Source organism: Lasioglossum baleicum, chromosome 4 (genome assembly GCF_051020765.1).
Source record: "Lasioglossum baleicum chromosome 4, iyLasBale1, whole genome shotgun sequence".
NCBI lineage: Eukaryota > Metazoa > Arthropoda > Insecta > Hymenoptera > Halictidae > Lasioglossum > Lasioglossum baleicum.
In genome coordinates, this window is record NC_134932.1 from 17,503,497 (window position 1) to 17,523,298 (window position 19,802).

Here is a 19,802-nt window from a genome sequence, read left to right on the forward strand (position 1 = left end):
TTATTTCCCTTCATAATATAATCATATTTAAACGCATATTTGTTTATAATCGGGATCCGGTTAATCGAGGTCCTACTGCTTCATTGTATAGTTCATATGGTGCGGGCTTGAGGTAGCTTGCGAACTAAAAACGTCACGGGGAGCGAGACGCGCGGCCCGAAAAAGGGGGCGTAGCCCTCGAAAAACGTCCGAAACGAACAAAACTTGCCGACCTCTGCTCTATAGTCTCGTCATACTAGTGACAGTAAATCAGATTTCACATGGATAACCCTTAGCAAGATATGCATCATATCCCGATCGAACTTCCCATCACTGACACTTGTAGTTCTGTTGCCAGATAAAACAGATTGTGTCAGCCGGTTGATACGCTCAGAATTGCGGATACTGCCAGTCAAAGAGTTAATATTGACCGACAACGTGGAAGACGGTCAGACCCGATGAAATCAGTAGTAGCGGATCGTACTAGTCAGACACGAAGCCAAATCTTCGTCCGTTCCGGCGACACGAATGACTTTCGCACTGTTTGCACAGTAAACGTAACTAATGAATTGACACGAGGTGACCTGAAACGACGCAAAGGTTACGAATTTAGTGAAATTTATGTTAAGACAAATAAGGTCAATTATCTATATGGTACTTTTAAGTTCGAATTTTCAATCGAGGCACTGTTGAACCGAACTTGCGATCGAAATTTTTACACCGGTGTTTCGTAAGATGTAAACGTAACTTCGAGTTTGTATAAAGCGAAATGTAGTTTGTCTAATTTAATTTAAGTATCGTCGTGTAATTTACTTATGTTTATATAATGTGAATACTGTTTAGATAAATATAATCATTTATCTCAATTAATTCATATTTATTTCTCACTGAACTGATGGGTGCGTTCTATATGATAAAACACTTTTATTTCAAGGAGGTCTCAATATCACAATTTAATAGTGACTTTCATAATTATGCAAACGCTATAATACGCTATGTGACTACCGTGATTAAATTAATATGTATTTTCTTTCTTTATTATGATAAAACACATATTATACTTGACTAAAATTCGATTAGAATTCAAAAATTCTATTATCCTTACGTTCCAGAAATATTCAGACATTTATTTATCCTGTTGAACACGTATTTATGTTAGCAATTAAACAAAAGCATCATGCATATCCTATTATTTGTGAGCATTATTATCCTATTATGTCTTAATTAATACTTTTCGCATTTGACATTTTAATCTCTTCTCTTTGCCAATTGATGACATCGCAAAAGCTTTCACAGAAAACTGTCGGACATCCTGCATAATACTACTCTCAAACGTGATGTTTTTCTTCTCCAGTCGAGATCAAACTTACGCCAAAAATACAATCAACGGAAGAAAAGATTTATTATCTTTTCATCCGATTCAAAGTGTTCCAAAGCAGCGTTGTGAACGCTCTATATTGCGAGCGCGTATTATTTTTCAATTAGTTCTTCAGCTCACGTGTACAAAAAATGATCGCTAGCACAGTTGAATTTTTAAAGGAACAAACTCGTGTAACACGCTGAAAATGGTGCAATTTTTATCAATTTTTTTTCTTAGAAAACTGTTAGGCGCAATTTTTTCAAAATTTCAAGATTTGTTACTACGCATCTTAGAGAGTCTTAAACAATTTTTCATGTAATGTAAAGTATGTGTTTCTACCTTAACACATTCGAAACCTTTTTACTGTAAGAAGATACAAATTGCAGTAATAATATAAATTTAATCGAGATTAAACATTTCATTCATTTCGCTCTTTTAATAAGTTGAACATTCTGATCGCTTGTTATATGATCACTACATGTGCATCCTTGCTTTGTAACTCTGTCAAAATTTGAAGAAGCTGAACAGATTTGCGATCTTCTTTTACACTTTCCATTACACTAAAGTAAAATCATTCGAGCAATTTAAAAATTCTGTTATATTATTTTCAACCTATTAAACATATTCAGAAAGAAACTGAATTTCTATTTCACTCCAGTTTGCGCAACCCAGATAGAAACATAAAGATCCGCTGTCTACTTATAAAAGACTATACTTGGAATTTCATATTAAACGCTTCGGAATATATTTCATATAATTGATTTATGTACGAGAGAAAAGTTGTTCCCCATAAGTATACCTGGAATAATAAACGCGCGTAGCATCGGGCACAGGGAAATGGTACAGTTTAAAGGGCGGTAGGACGATGGCAATTATGCTTCGCGTAATGAGGGATGAGATGTGCGTGTCTCTATGTGTCCCGATTCCGCGGACTCGTCGATATTGGCAGGGAAACCAGTCGACCGGCAAATATCTGGCTTGATTTTAGGCCGAGTTATTTACATACGAATGGAGACCGTACCGAATGCATTTGCCAAGCATTTTCTTTTTTTATTCCGAGCGCACTCGACATTTTCGAGCTGGACCGATCGTGGAATATGTCGTGCACAACGGGGATGCTGATCGCCGCGCAGCTGATTCATGGGACAACCGCCAGCCCGTTAACTGTTTAACCGATAATATTGTTTCCGGGGCAATACGGGCGGCAACGTAATTAGCACCTGAAATTCGTGACGTTTTTGATGCGCCTTTTGTCCCACTTTTTCACGGATCCCGTGGGTGGAACGAAAGCTAACGCTAAAGTACACACGGTCACATAATTGATAGAGGTGTGCGGACGTCCGAGATATCGGACTCGGTCGGACTGCTTCAAGGTGTTCTACTGCCCGAAATTATTGGTCTGGGTCCGAAATCGCAATTGTATCGAACTGCCCGACAATATCGGACCATCCAACAGTATCGGACTACCCGAGCGTTCGATTGTTACGGACGCCCGACCGAGACCGCCCGACTTCGACGGACCGACCCGAACACTCGGACGTCCGAAACATAAGACAGAACAGTCTGCACACTCCTAATAATTGATGCCACACTATAAAAACGGAGTAACTTTTTCTGAATGAACCAAATCGCTTTTTCGGTCAACAAGCTCAACTATTGACTGGTATTAAGCAATATCCCGCAGGGGTCGTTCATAAAATGTTGTTTTTTCTCGTAGTCTTCAAGGTCATCGATGTGTTTGTTTAAATAACTACATATATTTTGCGACCTCGAACTCCGAAGATGAAGGTCAAACTGAAATTTCGTTTGTAGGAAGAATGCAGGCTTTTGGTCACTATCTTATATTAATGGCACATTTATATTCTTGTGACATAAGTACGTCCACTTCAATTATAAGTTTACATCATGTATCTACACTTTACCATATTCTATAACTACAATTTTAATTATTTGTAATGCTAATTTCGATCCTGGCCCCCCTTACTGTATCATTAGAAAAATTGTTCACCTAATATTGACATACTAAGGAGAATATTAAGTTTTCTGAGAGGAAACATGCATACAATCAGTTATTGGATATTGGATTTCCATGGATCGAACTTATTGGATACTCAAACCCCCCTAATCAAAAAGATGCAAAGACTTCGTTCGAGCAGTGGTGTTTTCATCTTCTACAAAGCGTTGTTTTAATCGCAACTACAAACGACGAAGGTACACCAATAATGCGTATCAGTATCAAGTCTTAGTTAATCCCTTGTATACCTTGCTTACTGACGTCCCCCATCGATTTTCGATTATCACCGACGACGTTCCCGCGATGAATATTCCTAAAGAGATTGACGTGAATCGATGGAAACGATTACAGAAACCGTTGAGAATCAGCCGAAAGGTTTTGTGTAGAAACGGACTGCGGTTCGAAGCTGCCAAGGAAATTTTCGAAGGAAGTCATCGTTCATTCTCAGACAGCGTCGAGTGCCTTAAGGGTGGACAAAGGTATAAGAAGCACACACGCTTTGTGACCTTCTTTGGTTATCTTTCGACGTTCATTATATTAGGTTGGAAAGGAAGTTCTTGCGGTTTTTATTATAAAATCAAAATAACAAAAACCGTAAGAACTTTCTTTCCGACCTGATACGAACTTTGTTTACGCGACACAATTATTTTTTATGATTAAATGGATATTTACGATACCTGTCAATGGTACCATTTATTAATTTGTTCAGAGTATGAAGATTCGGCGCCTTTACATTTGCTTCCTGGTGTGATTAAGCAAGATAAAAATCGAATGAAAATATTAACCCATTCGAAGTTCGATAAACCGACCACAAAAATCGTGGGGCAATTTTCAAGATATCATTAGAAAGGTAAAGCTTCGATCTTCAAATCGACGGTAGATTCATTCGCGAAAAAAATTTATTAACATTTCTGTAGATCTTTGAATTCATACCATTTTCTAGGAAGATCATGTCTTCGGTTTTTCATCTGCTATAACATACAAAAACATCTCAGATGGAAAAGAATGAAGCGTTCTGAATGTAGACCATTCCAGCTTTAAAACGAGCTTAGGTTGATCTCCCTAGTATATTCTTTTCAACGAAGTTACCATAGTTTAAACATCGACCGAAAATTCAGTGTTCAAACACTTTTTGGTTCCACTGTATACACAAGTAACAGAATGTTTTAATTTATAACAATTAGGGTATTATTATATTTCATTTTACTTTACAATCGACGAACTAGAAAAGTATCAGCAGAAGTACCTCGTAATTGAAATTAAAATGTCTGTGAGCTTTTTAAGTCGGGATGAATGTAATTTTCAGCATTAAAGGATTTTAAGCGGAAAGTTCAACACACTCAAGGTGCCCGGTAGGTTCCTTTTATCTTCGCGAACATCGAAAATTTAATTAAATCTGCACACATCTTGCATATATTCATCTTCTTATATCATTCTGCATAATGCGTTCTGCATAATTTCCCATGCAAAGGTAAGCTGTGTGGAATAAATATTCTACAAATTCGTGAAAACTACAGACACGTTCTTGCTTTCTAGAATGCATGTCGAATGCATAGTAAATTTATGCAAAATCTCTCGAAATTGATCTGTGCAAGAAGTTATTGATTATGTTTTATTTGTTGTTACATGTAAACGTACCTCATTTTGACTCAAATATTTCAAAAGCATTATTTAGCTCAGCTCATAGCAACTATAATTCAGATTAAAATTAAAGCGAATTAGATAAACTTTGAAAATATGTTTAATAGACATTGTTATTTGTACAAGCTTTCTGAGGGAGATTTCTTCACTGTATTTTTTTAATTAACATGGTGTTTGTTTCTGGAATGTTTTTCAACGATTCCGCATTTAACGACACCGTATCACAAAAGTTTGCAACGCGCGTAGGATTATCTCCGCCGGCAAAGAAGCACATTTGTTTAATCAAATTGTATTTTCCGACGAACCATGGTTTTTTTCCGGGAGCGGCCGGAAACCCCCAAGAGTGTCTTTTTCGACGTTGTGTTCCGTGTTATCAACAGGATCATGTATAAACGAGATAGAGGGCGAACGTGAAACAAAGAGATGAGATACCGCACGAATGAATGAACTAAAAGCGAAAGAAACTAATGCGAACGGCCACAACTGCATTGTATATTACAGTTATTTATTATTACGATATGTTCGTTGACTATTGTGTTAGAAATAAAAACTACATTGAACAAAATGGTTGAGAAAGAGAGACCTGATCGATCGAATCCCCCCTGAAATCTTATTATATCTCCTTCAAGATACCTTCTTTTACTCATGACCACCTTTTCTCTACGTATTTTCATCCCCTTACAATAGTATGACAGAGTTGTGGCGAAGATCTTAAATAAAATTCAATCTTTATTATTTTGTATGAACAGAACTATTTCACACATATTATATTGTAACTTCGATTTCAAATGAAACATTCGTGTAAACTTGCAACGAATTAAAATAACACCAATCAATTAATATCATTGCAGAGGTAAAACACTATTTGAAGGATACTTTCTGAAAGAGACTATTCAATAAGTAAATTATTTTATTTTCTGAGAGAATATCTATATTATTTACTTTTCTTTTATCCACAGATTTTATACAGGCTATAATTATTATATCTATACATATGAATCTGAACTAATGTTTTGCAATGATTGAAATTTTAACTAAAAATTGAGATTAAGATTAACATAACTAATAAGATAGTTTTTGATATTCGTTAACACACTATTTCAACGCATGAAAATGTTGTTCCGTAGTATTTCTTGAGAACTTCGATTATCTTTAATAATGAAGAGAACGGTTACCTAGCTGTAGTGTTAAACTAAATTTTTACCGATTCGTACAATCAATAATTGAACTGTTTGTCTGAACTCAGATATTGTCGGTTCGGATAATCGAGGTTCTACTAAATCGTCAATTAAACAAGCAAATATGCTCTGAACTATGTCGTGTTTGGTCTCATTGTAACCAGGAAAATGTCACACATATGTCGATAAAAATTTCATAAAAAGAATTATTGTAAATAAAAAAGTGTTACCAAATTATTCACGAATATGAACATCTCTTTACATTATTACTTAGTTGCATTAACCAAAACTGAAAAAATAACAATTTTCTAGTCTCCAACTATGTAGTTCCCTGGATTCCACGATCCCCGAAATTCGAAAAGGTAATTGTTTCTCGTCGAAGCGAAAGCTCTGCAGCGTTCGCTCTCACCGTCTTTGTTCAGCTCACCGTGCTCGGCGTTCTTTAGTCTTGAAGGAACAGCGAAGTGGAAGTAGATGCGGAATGGTACTCGAAATGGAAGAAACGCGGAACAAGAGGTGTGGCTGGAGGCCCCGCTTCGAGACACAATATTTGCTGTTTCTTCATCATCCGTCCACTCAGGAACGGTTTCCCGAGTTTCGAGTACTCGATCGCCGGTATTAAATTCAGGACCGCGGGGAGCGACGAAGACGCGAGATTACCTCTTGCGAATAATTCGACATGGTCGTTCGAAAGTCGTAGGGGAACGGAAACTTTCGAGGATGGAGATCGACGATGGAACTCCCTTCCGAGCAATTGCGCGCATTCGAAATTCTTATCTTCTCCTCCTCGCAGACGGTTTTTACTCGCTGCTGAGGAGATTCGTAGTTCCACGAAGAGAGTTTACGCTGGCTTAAACGGACTAGTTGATAATGCTAATGATTCGTTAATGCCTTTGAAACTTCGATCTCTAACTTGTTAAGCCGAACGTGGATCATGAAGACGAAATCTGATCATATGTTTAGAACAGGATTACCGAACAGCTTAGTATAGTTGCTACACCCTCATGCAAAATAAACATTGTATTCGTCAATTATGGGAAGCGAAGGTTCGCTTCCTCTAAATATTACACATTTTTATATTTTTTAAATTTCAATTCATTCAACATTTTACAAATTGAAAATAGGAAATTAAAATGCAGTGTATACAAATGCAAAGTGCATCTTCTCTTTCCTAATGATTTTATAAAAAATATACACATACACAGTAAATTAAAAATTTCAATTTTGCGTAAAGATTTACAGTCTCATCATTATAATATTGCTGCCGGCGTATTCTTCTGTCAATGTAGGTCGTGTTATTATTTTCTGTGATCGTAAACGTCCACAAGTCTTTGAATCAACGGCTTCCAATGAATTACGCAATACGCAACTGCCATTAAACAATTTCAAAGATCATTGTTTTTTCGGAACAATAGCCTACGGAAAAACTGGTACGGGGGAAAATCAATAGTATTGTTCAAGGGATTCCGCCAGGTTCGTTCTATATCCATGGCATTTATTTTCTCGACTACCGCTGACTGATAAACGACGCAAGGCAGAGTCTGAATTCAAAACAGACTCCATACTTCGTTTTATAATTGTTTTTATTGAAGCATTCAATGGGAGCATTACGGAATGATTTATATTTAACGTGTACAACGTAACAAAGTTTGTACGTGTGCGATAAGGAAAACAAAATTATAATACGTTTTCGCACGTGTTTCAATATTTTCTTCTTTCAGTTCCAGTGAATTGAATATACGTACTGCAATTTAAAAAAGCAACACCGTAAGAACTGAACGTTATTACATTGTTTCCGAACAATCTACATCTGTTTTAATAAGGAAATATAATGATTATGATTATAATAATGTTACGTCTATTGTTATATAATAGTATTATAAAAATATTCAGTATTAGTTGTATACGAGAAATGGTTCAAAGCGTAAATTGTTTAAAACTTCATAATTTACACAGTTCGCTAATCCGATGTAATTAAATATTCATATGCACTCACTATCGTCATTCGTAATATTTCACACGATTTGGAGATAACTAAATATTTTTAACTTTACGGCTTTAAAACTTTAATATTCGTCCGGGATATTTGTACAAAATGACAATATTTTATATCAGTTCCGAAAAGGAGAAGTCAAGTGAAACTTTTTTTCTTATTTTTAATCATTTTAATAAAATGAAAATGATATGACAATATTCTTTGTGTTTATACCTATTCATTTATGGCTTTTGCTAAAGTTACATTTTACCTACATCGAATTATCAATAAACAACTGCAATAACTCCAATTACTACACAAAATAGCTACAGTAGAATGGCAAAACAATTAATTAAATAACTACACTAGCGAATAACAAAATGAAGAATAAAATATTACAGAGCAATGAATAATAAATAGTTGATTTGTTCTACATATAAATCTACTATGGAAGAATAATTTAAATTAGGAAGACAATACGATAAAAACTTGTCTCACTGTTTGCTTCTTTTGTTATGTTAATTCACTGCTGCTGAAGATCTCTGGATATGTTGTAGATGGTTCTATCGTTGTCAAGCTTTCCTCAGGTTTTGGCATGGACAATGTTAAATTTGCATACGATGTGGCCAGTAAACCCATGGCTGTGATGTTCGCACTGTCAATAAATTCTATATCCTGCTCGACGTCCGATCGTGATATTTTAATATGCAACTGTGGCCTTTCACCTTTAATCATCTGCATGCATTAAAATATGTATTAAACATTTTCAGGAAGCGTGTACATAATTTAAATGTTGCGATGATAGCTTTAATCCCTAAAACTGTCCTTAATGTAAAAAACTGTTCTTTTTATTTAATGACAGAAGTGTACATTTCTGCACAATTTTGTATATAAAAGTATAATTTTTACAAAAATTTCTTTATAATGGAACCTTCATCAATGACAGCAACTTTCATTGTGAACTAACAAGTCACCCTCAATAACGTCATCTAATACTTTCATTTAAGATTGTAATGTAAAAGAAAATTTCTATGCATTGTTTTGGTACAGCACAATTATTGAAAATCCTATTAATAGGCTTTCGGTAGGTAATATTTATAAAATTAAATGTAATTAATAATAATACTAACAAAAGCAGAATTAGTAGCAGTTTCACCTTTCTTATTTTTTTATTAAATAGAATTTATTTTATAGTGATGGTGAATTATTATGTTTCCAAATTTATTGTATATTGTGTGGCATTATGTAATACCTTACATTTGTCATCGGCTGAATTGATTAGGACTATTACTATCTTTCTTAAATAATTCTACAACGTATTTTCGTGCAGTCACTACATGGACCATTTTTATACACATGAATATTTGCAGTACCTATACTATTATTGTAGTTAGAGAGCGTACAGTGTGCTTTTGCGTATTTTATCAATTTTAATTGTTAAAACAAAAACTATCGATCGTTCACTTTAAATTCGATTTACCAAGTGAATATTGACGTTGCAGTGATGCTCGAAAAGGAAAACAAATGTGCAAAAAACTTTTTAAATTATTATACGAATATGAAAACCTGCCCTCCGCATATTTTCGTTGTTCAATTGCAAAAGTTTCAAATTCGCATTTTTATAGACATATTGTGAAAAACTGAAATTAAATAAAATTCTATTTCCTGCATTAATAATTGAAGACGAATAAAATTCTATTGCATCTTTCTTTGAACATGTTTATAAGCTATAAATGCATAAAAATTTTAATAGTATGCATTTACCTATATCTTGCTCTTCGTGATGTTCTTTAACCGTTCTTGCATGCAAAACTTTTTGCCCGAAAATAAAATCCAAATTTATTTCCCCGAGAATTTCACTCGAGGAAATTGAGAATCTCTACATCTGTTAAATCTGCCGGTTAACTTGCATCTAAATATTCTATTCAATTTCGTTTGGAGCAGCTGTAACTAGACAGTGGAGATTTATGCAAAATGATGGAAGCTTGAGAAAGTTAAGGTAAGCATCTTCCCAATTGCTTCATCAGCGATATACATAAGTGAATAAATATTGAACTAATTTTATTCTACTCAACTCAAATCGAAATGTAAAGTGTGTGCTTCTTGAAATTTGTGGGACTGCACCTTAATAAAATCAGTTTCATAATGAAAAACCTTTAGCATAATTTTTCAAGAGAGTGATTAAGTTTTGACCGATGGTACCTTTTGCACTTTTTACTCTTGCGATGAATAGAATTTGATGCAATAACAAAAAATGGTTGACCTTTTGACTTTGAAATTCTAGGTCAATGTTAATTTACATCAATTTCCATCATACGGAGGGTGTAGAATCTCGGATGTAGAATATGATAGTCGCGACTAGACTGCGGATGTTTATACATTTTCGAATTTTTGTCGACAAATTTTAAGAAAGTGGAATGAAATAGAATCATATTTTTAGTGGAAACAGCCTTTGTAGATCCAAAACAAATGAAAATTGTACAAAATTCTGTCGAATTTCATATTCTAGTCCTTTTTGAACATTCTCACAAGTCATAAATGCATGAAGATCCGCAGTCTAGTAGCGACATATAATACCTTTACACCCTGTACATAAATAATGATTTTTTGAAAAAATCACTGGTTCAATTTTACGGATAACTTTTATTTCGCCTAAAAATCCGCGGTCTAGTTATAGTCATTCTTAGCACTTACCTTTATCTGTAATCTTTTATTATTAACATTAACGACCTTAGCGTCATCCATATAGTCCCTCTTGATATCGTCATCATCATCAATGTAATCACCCTCGCTCGTGAACACCTGAATCGGAACCCTTTCGAAATTTCGCTTGCTATCGAGGTAATCATTGTACTTATACTTGTCTTCGCTTTTGGGTAATTGGATGACTATGGTATAAGGTTTGTTTTCATCTCGTCCGTCGTCATCCTCGTTTCCGATGTGAGATCTGGAAACATTGATTCCGATCATTATACCAGCTGATTCTGAGAAAGGCAAAAAGCTGGAGATAATTCATGTCTCTGTGAATTATACTTTATTAATAGACTAGATCTTTATGTATTTATGACAAAAATAAGTAGGTGTAATTTAAAATAGTAAAAACATTAGGAATATCTAAAAATATTGTTGTGTTACATGTATTTAAACTATAAATAAATTTATATTTCACTATAGTTTGTTATAATTCAGCTAGAAAATTTTTATTTTGCATAAAGATCCGCAGTCTAATTATTAATTAGAAAACAGAACGGTTTTAGGGGTCGTAAAATCAAATTCTAGGGGTCGTAAAATTGTCTTTACAATTCTACCCATACAGGGGATATTTCAATCCATGAAATTTAAACTTTTCTAGTTGATTTCAAATGTGATTTTAAGCGATCAATGCCCTCGAAAGTAAAAAATTACAGAGTTAATGTTAATGAAAGTTGCAATTTTTATTGATTGTGAGTTCCGTACGCCTAAACGAATTTTAATCGCGCACGATATGACCGTGTCGTACTGCGAGTTGTACAACACCACAAACGGTGCAATTGTTGTTCAAACGATCGAAGCAACTTCTGTCGTACAATTAGTTGCACGATAAATCGTATCGTCCGTAGGGCGTTTTAGTAATCTCGGTCACGTGCAAAATGGTCTATTAATGACATGCGACCGAATTTGCAATCCAATTATAGAAACAGGACGGGTTTCCAGCGGATCCGCTTAAGCCCAAAATCGATCGCGAAGAGTCACGCGTGGTTTTTCAATTAAACTTAATTCGTAAAACGCCGGTATTTCGAGCCCGCTCGCGCACTTCATCGAATCGATACAGTTCTACTGACGTCCAACCAGCAAATTAATTTTTGTTTCCACGGGTTTCTCGTTCTCAGCAGAAAAGCGGCTCGCTTTTGCCGGAAATACGACGACAGAAGTCACTATGGAAGGGAGAATCGGTCGGTACAACTTTCAATTACGCTAATTTGCAAATACATGACCAAATGATACTGTCCCTGATACAAGGTGTCTTACTACAATGTGACTCCCAGAATACCTTATCATACCAGAATACCAGAATAATCTGTATAAATGGTATCAAGCGGTCAGTATTCCGCAAGGTTTGTTTTTTAAAATATTATTTCTATCCCGTAGTTTTCAAGGTCGTCGATGTTTTTTTTAAATAGCTACATATATTTTCGTGTAGCATCGCGTAGCTTATAAAAAAAATATATTGAAATGTGTTAGGTAACATGACCTTCAAATGACCTTTAACTCAGAAGATGAAGATCAACTTTAAATTTTCCTCATCAGGAGAATGCTTAAACTACGATTAATTGTAAGTCATAAGTCACCGAACTTCGTGATAAAAGCTATTTTCATGCTTATTTCGAAAAAAATGTATTTCACCGTGTCAAAAAGTGAAGTTACATTATTTTAAAATATATATTTTAATAATGTGAACACTCTATATTATAAATAGTTAATTTTACCATTTATATCAGACATATAGATAATTTCAGTGTTAGTAGTAAGTGTTAAGTTAAAATCCATGCAAATAGTTACCCAGATAAATAATCTAAAATATTTTCAGAGCTTTTTATACACCGAGTCTATTTATTTAAAATGCATACTACTATAGCGATGTACAATCGAAATTTCCATTTATAAATATAACAAAGAAAACCAAATTGAAAAGGTATAAGAATTTAATTTCGTTCGTGATCTCGTTTCGAAGCATTTCCGCTGTAAAATTTTTACGTTTATTCCGTACCCATAATATTCAGGCCTTTGAGAATAATAATCTTCCGGCGGTGTCCTCCTCGAATGGTGGTACTTCGATGATCCACGACCTGTATACCATCGTGGTCGTTGCAACGGCCTACGTTTATAACGCTTGTACGATCTCGTCAGTTTGTATGCCTCACCGGTTCCAATAATGTCGAGCAGCAGAGCGAAAATTGCAGCCAACAGACACCGCTGGTAAAACAGTAAATTTTTTTATGTAATTCAATTTAATCATAGACCATTGAGTAAATTAAACATTGAACATCGAACATTGAGTAAATTAAACATTGAACATTTTGCAACTCTTCTTGGGAAAGAAGTTTCGGGGTTCTAGGTTCAATGGGGCAAATGTGGTGACAGGCAAAAAATTCTGTGTGGACTTTCACGAACGACTTATTCTCTTCTTGGAACGACTTATAGAGAGACAGAGAGAGAGAGAGAGAGAGAGAGAGAAACTCGTTCTTCTCCATTTTAAATGAAAATATTGACATTTTGTATTTTCTCCTATCATTTAGACTTAGACCAAACAATATTTTATTGCTACTATATGGTGCAATTTTATATTCCTTCTTGACTCATATGTCTCTTTCTAATCTCTAGTATATTCTAAAGATCTTAATAGACATGAAAAAAATTGTAAGGAACGAAACAAATGCTCAATAATTTAATTATACAATTTTATGGATCATTGAAGCCATTAGATTTTCATTGTGGACAGTTTTTTTGTTACAATTTTCAAGGTAAATAGAAAGGTACGAAATGCGCAATACCTTCTAGTAGTTTTTACTCTAGAAAACAAAATCAACAGAAATTCTCTGATATTTGTATTGAAATTCCACACAAAACAACAAAGTTTACAACATATCGGAATTTTCCGGCAACAGAAATTCGCTTCGATGTAAATTCAACTGGTATCGTTATTGAAGTCGCTTGCAAATGAACATGCAACAAGTATATTGTTCCATTATTGCTACCGGATAGGATACACAGGACGGTTTCATTCAAACCGATGCGATGGAATAAATTGGAACACTTTCTGAACCATTAATTTCCCTACAGAAAAAGCTGTTCGCCAGACTGAGATAGGTACTGAAATTTTAAGCTTCGCTTCACAAAAAATCAGATGAATATGAATCAGATTGGTCCATCATCTACTAAGATTGTTTCCTTAATAAATTCTCGATTTTATTTCGATAGGAGAATCTCAACACCTTCTTTGAATAACGTGAACAAAATAGTGGTCTACTAACACTATAATTTAATGTAATTTTATTGATCTTAAATAAAATTGTTGACTGCGTTAACTGTACCTTCATTAAATTTAACAGTATTTCACTACAATTATATTTTGTACTTGTGTACAAACACTCTTGTGGATTACGTGAACGTATGAATTTAATTTTTAACCCTCTGTTAATCATAGCGCATTTAGGTTTTATACATATACAGTTTTATATATAAATATCTCCATTATTTTTAATTACACAAAAAAAATATTTATGGCATAATTTAAATGATATCGAAGGAGGAATATCGTAGAAGAACAATTTTTTTTGTTCTTAATTAATCTGAGGTGATGAAAGCTTCAGTAACAAAATTTCTGTTTAGTTTTTATTTTTATTTTGCATTAACATTGTTCGTATTTCTAAATGTTATTATTTTGAACATTCTCTCGTCATTTTGAATATTTCCTTATCTTGACAAGTCACGGAGATACCAAACCTGTGCTTTCATGTGGTTCGCTCTGTATACTGTATTATTATCGCTATTTCAGACATCACATTGCATAGTACGGTCTGCAATTCATGTTATCGAAATGCCGTCAGCTTGCAGAGAATCTCTCTATGAAATACTGACAATCTTCGACGTCCCTTCCAATTCCGAAAATCAAGCGGTACCGTAACGGCAAGATCTGATAAGCATCGGGGATACTATCAGAACCGGTGAAACCGGAGTTGATGGCAGTCTGGAGACGCATTATGGGATGAAAGGGAAACGGGAAGGGAATACGTATGCGCAATTAGAAGATATTTCTTGGCCGATTCTGGTATTTCGTTTTCGTCGTAAACACGCGTTTTAGCTCAGCGAAATTCGAGAGTCTTGTTAGTTTCAATATTGTTTCGACGACCACCGTTTTCGGAAATACTAAATTACTCACATCGGTATTGGAAGTTAATTCGTGTGAATTGTTATTTATATAGGACGTTTCATTTAACATGGATTCGGTAATGTCTTCACCACCTTTGTCGATACGCAAAATGGAGACAGGATAAAAAGTTGAATTTATTATAGAATGAGACATATTGTGTGTGTGGTCTGTGATTTTCTTTCAAGATCATCGACATTTTTTTGCAGATTGACATGTGTCTTTTATAATGTAATACGACACTTTGACTTTGAGACGACTTTGAATGAAAACTATACACAATACAAAAAATGGTTCAAATAAATGCTGGTGAGTTTGATGAGAGAGTTATCACAAAAAAACTCAATACTATGTACTTCCTATGTACTTAAAAAATTATTGGGGGCCCTCAAAAAATTTAATACATACTAAAATGTTAACATCCCTTAATGATTAAGTTAACCATTAAATTTACAAAAAATAATTGAGTCGATATTAGATTCTAAGAAAACAGTTTGCAACACTTTATGTAAAAAACATTTCACATATGTACGAGAATTATTTAATCAAAAATAAGAAAATTTTTAATCTGTACCTGAGTGCACCTTAGATTAAGGTTTTAGTTGTATGAAAACTTTTCACTGTCTTTAAGTCAGATGTTGAGGAAAAATGATTAGTTATCATGAAGAAAGTTTCTGGGAAGGCAATTAATCTTCGTCAATAAAAATGATAAATGAAACAGCCAAACACTCACCCTTATTAACAGGTTCATTGTTACAACCTCAGCAGTCGACGTTTCGTCTACCACGTTATTTCCTCCAGGAGTAATGTATAATACAGTTTAATGCTAAAGTACGTGATAAAACGTACAATTTAAAATGCCACAGATAGACCAACGTTATGCACCTCACTACACACAATTCATCTATTATGAAAGGAAGAGGTATGTCGTGGTTCACTCATTTCCACGCACAACAGTTATCTTCATTAATACCGTTGAACGAGTCCCGTCCACGTGAGTCCACTTTCATCACATGACTCGAAAGTCCGCAACCGAAAGTCTAAACCACCTTTCTTTTATATTTGTCCCACTCTGCTCTATATTCGGTGAGTAGTGAGCAGCTGAAACAGGAGAGGGACTTTTCTTTAGCGAGGTCCTCGGACTGTTCCAATTACGTGGTCCTGCTTCATCCGAATCAAATATTAGGCGCAACTAAATTATTCCATCTTTTTCACTTATTCAAGACTATGTCGGTCCCTCTAAGTTATTAACAACCACTCTGGGTGTATTGTGCATCCGGCTACATTGAGCAGTCACAAAAAGTATAGGATTACTTTTGAAATTGAACTGGGCGTCTTGAGTGTTTTTAAAAGTTAACTAGACTAGGCTACTTGGAGGGTTGTATAATTATTTTGGCAAAACAATATTGGTAGAAGTGGCGAGAAACACTTTTGGTGGACTTGTGAAATTTTTATGAAAAGAAATGTTGCTCTTTCTTATTAAGTCGCTATATTCTTATGTCGCTATTTCTTATTAAAACAGCTCTTATGAAATAGTTTATGACAAGTTTCATCAGAGAAACGGTAAGCAGCTTTAAACTATCAATTATCTACGTAGATATTACAAATAAATACCAGCAACAATGAATTGAGAATTTTATTAATATTGATGAACAATATCTTTGTCCCTGTTATGGAAAAATTTGTGTGTTATTAATCATCACTGTTATGTGTTGGAGTAATATTAGAACTACCAAGCAGTAAACACAATGAATATGTCTAATTACTTTGTAATTATGATAAGATTGAATTTATTTGGACCTTGTACAAAAGGGGATTTAATAAACTTAATGTTATGTATAATCATAATTATTATATTATAATAATATTAAATATATCATAATCATAATATGCATTCTATAATTTATTCCATATATCTATAATTTCAATAGTTGCGAAAGAAAGTAATTTTGATTAATCAGATAACCGAAATGATTTGAAAGAATATGAAGAGATAAAGGTGTGAAAAATTAATGCTGTAATGTGTGTGTATAAGAACACCATTACACGCTATTGTTATAAACGCTCTATTGTCTACACTGTCCTAACGTTACGAATTCCCTATTCATCCTAGTATTCCGCATAGGTACTATTGTCACGAAGATCCCATTGTCAACAATTTTCTATTGTTTCATAGTTCCTGTCTCTTCCCTAAACATTTCCTTTCAGTCGATTTCCATTACAATTTATTATTACCTCTTGAATACGAGTAACCCTTTCATTGTTTACAGTATAACATTTGTCAATCCACCCAGCAAGGAAAAATTGATTATTCAAATGTTCATAATAATTATTCGACTGACGAGAAATTGCTATTGTATAATACATAACTATATGTTCATTATTTTATTTTATATTATGTATGTGTACAACACAAGGTTTATAATTGTGTATATATAATTGTTTATGACTATCTTCTTAATTTTATTTTCTACTATGTATACATATACGAAAAAAGTTTTCCAACATATTGTAGGGCGTTGAAGGGCAAATATGATACTACTTGCACAGATTTATAATGATTAAGTTAAAATGTTTTAATAGAAACCGCTACTTATTAATTACATATTGTTGCAGCGGGCATTTAAAACACTACTTACATGTGCATTTTGGAACGATCACTTTATGCTATCACTTTGAAAAAAATACAATGGAATAAAAATTCACGACTGCCCCTTAAACAATCAAATTCAATAATTAGACCGCGGATTGTTATGTATAATAAAAATTTTCTATAGCAATTACAAGAATCGGGGACCAAGTAACAATTGTTTTCTTTCTTTAATCTTGTAATCTTTCTTTTATTTAAATCGAATCTACTCACTTTTGTCATAACTGATTCCTCAATCTACTGATAATAATTAGACTGCGGATTTTATGCATGTATGGGAAGAATGAATGGATAAAATTCGAAACGGCGAAGAGATTTCACGAACGCGATTTTCAACTCTATACAATTTTTAAAGGGTTGAAAATATTTGTCTTTGGCTCCTGTTTCTTACAACCTATAAAGAAAATTTTTATTTTGCATAAAGTTCCGCAGTCTACTGATGATCGACGCTGATCACCAAATAGTCCGAAGCACGGCGTTGCGTCAAGGTCGCGAGCCCATCATAACAAATGAAAGAGGATGCGGTAAAGTGTTTCGATTTCCGGGACTGGTCTCGACCTCGCGATTTCACGAAGACCGACTTCAATACAGAGAAAACTATATACGGATAATAAAAGGATCAACGGAAACTGGGACAACGCCGGTGCCAAAAAGTTTGATGGGTTCCAGAAGGAAAGATGCGCGTTTCCGTTGCCTGTAAATCCGAAAACATCCGAGGGGCCGAGACAGTCGCGGCTAATGAAGTTCAGGAACTCGTACGACGACGCCGGACAAAAGTGCAGCGTTGCTCGTAAGTTGCAGTCGCCCGATTTAAAACCCTGTCGACGGTTTCCCGTGGCGAGTTACGAACACGCGGGGATCGCGAATTGTGCCAATGAAACAGCAAAAGTACATTGTAAACGGTGGATATAAAATCAAGATTAACATTAAACGAGAAGATTCTACATTGTTTGAGGAAGACGGTTCTTGGACGCAGCAGCGAGGTTGTTGTTGGCTACTGCGCCACATTTGCACATTCAGCGCCGCTTCGGCTACGTGCCCTGTGCGTCATACTTAATTTTCTGATCGGAATGGTATGCTCCTATGCTGCAGAAAGCACTGGCGTCCGACCTTTTAACCCTCGATCAATGATTGGATCGGTTTCAGCGATATGTGATATGTAATTTTGTGTTATTCATTGCTGAAACAATGATACACGGGTGACTGTGTGATTGACAGGCTAGATGGACAAATTTCAGAATGAACAAAATATAAATCCGTTAATACATTTATCAATTCAATATTCACCAGTTGAAATATTCGGTACATGTAAAATTTTTAGCATTTTTTCAGTTTTATTTTATTTACACATGTAAATTAGCAATCGATAATAGAGTTGGTTATTTAGACAAGAAGATTGTTGCACAAAATTGTAAGACATTGCGCATGGACCATTGAAAAATAAATTTCTGACCTTGTGTGACCTTGAAGGTCATTATGTGGTAAATGAATCAATTAATTTTGGCACACGCCATATGACGTAAAAAATACATAGCATTCCATTTAAAATATTGGATTAAATAAAGTATTTTTTACGTTTGCAGTTAAACTTTCACTCACCGAACTTGTAATGTTTAAACGGAAATGGGACAGTTTATCCCGAACGCCCTAATTTGAGAGCTGTACGGAACATGCGGACCGGCTTCGGATGACATGGACAGTAAGTGAGAGATGAGAGCACTTTCCTCCGAAAGGATTGTAAACGAGGGCAACCGTAAAAACGGTTTTGCGAGGCCCCTGGGACAAGCGAGATTGTACATTGTCAGATGAACGTGTGGAAGTGCGTCAAAATAAATTGCGTAGAGGAAAATAACAAGAACCAGTCAATGAATAAGTAAAGCACCCTAAAAACTGGGGAGAGATTAGTAGAATATAAGAATATCAATACATTTTAAGATTATCAATGAAAAAAGTAAATTTTTATTCAGCACCTGTATCTATTATCAATTGGTGTTCAAGTATGAGAAATTAATAATATGGCACGTGCATAATGTTATTTTAATAGTTAACGTTGTGTATACGTGTACGCGTACATCAAAGTAATTAAATATTTTTTTTT

At 34.5% G+C, this 19,802-nt stretch overlaps 1 protein-coding gene across 1 annotated transcript; it reads right to left on the minus strand.

Moving 5' to 3' along the window:
- Positions 1 to 3,306: 3,306 nt before the first annotated feature.
- Positions 3,307 to 19,726, minus strand: LOC143208456 (uncharacterized). Its single transcript, XM_076422931.1, has 4 exons — positions 15,788 to 19,726; positions 12,895 to 13,100; positions 10,842 to 11,094; positions 3,307 to 8,882 (listed from the first exon to the last, which is right to left on the minus strand). The coding sequence occupies exons 1-4, from the start codon at positions 15,803 to 15,805 to the stop codon at positions 8,661 to 8,663; spliced, it is 699 nt and encodes a 232-aa protein (XP_076279046.1). The 5' UTR covers positions 15,806 to 19,726; the 3' UTR covers positions 3,307 to 8,660.
- Positions 19,727 to 19,802: the final 76 nt, after the last annotated feature.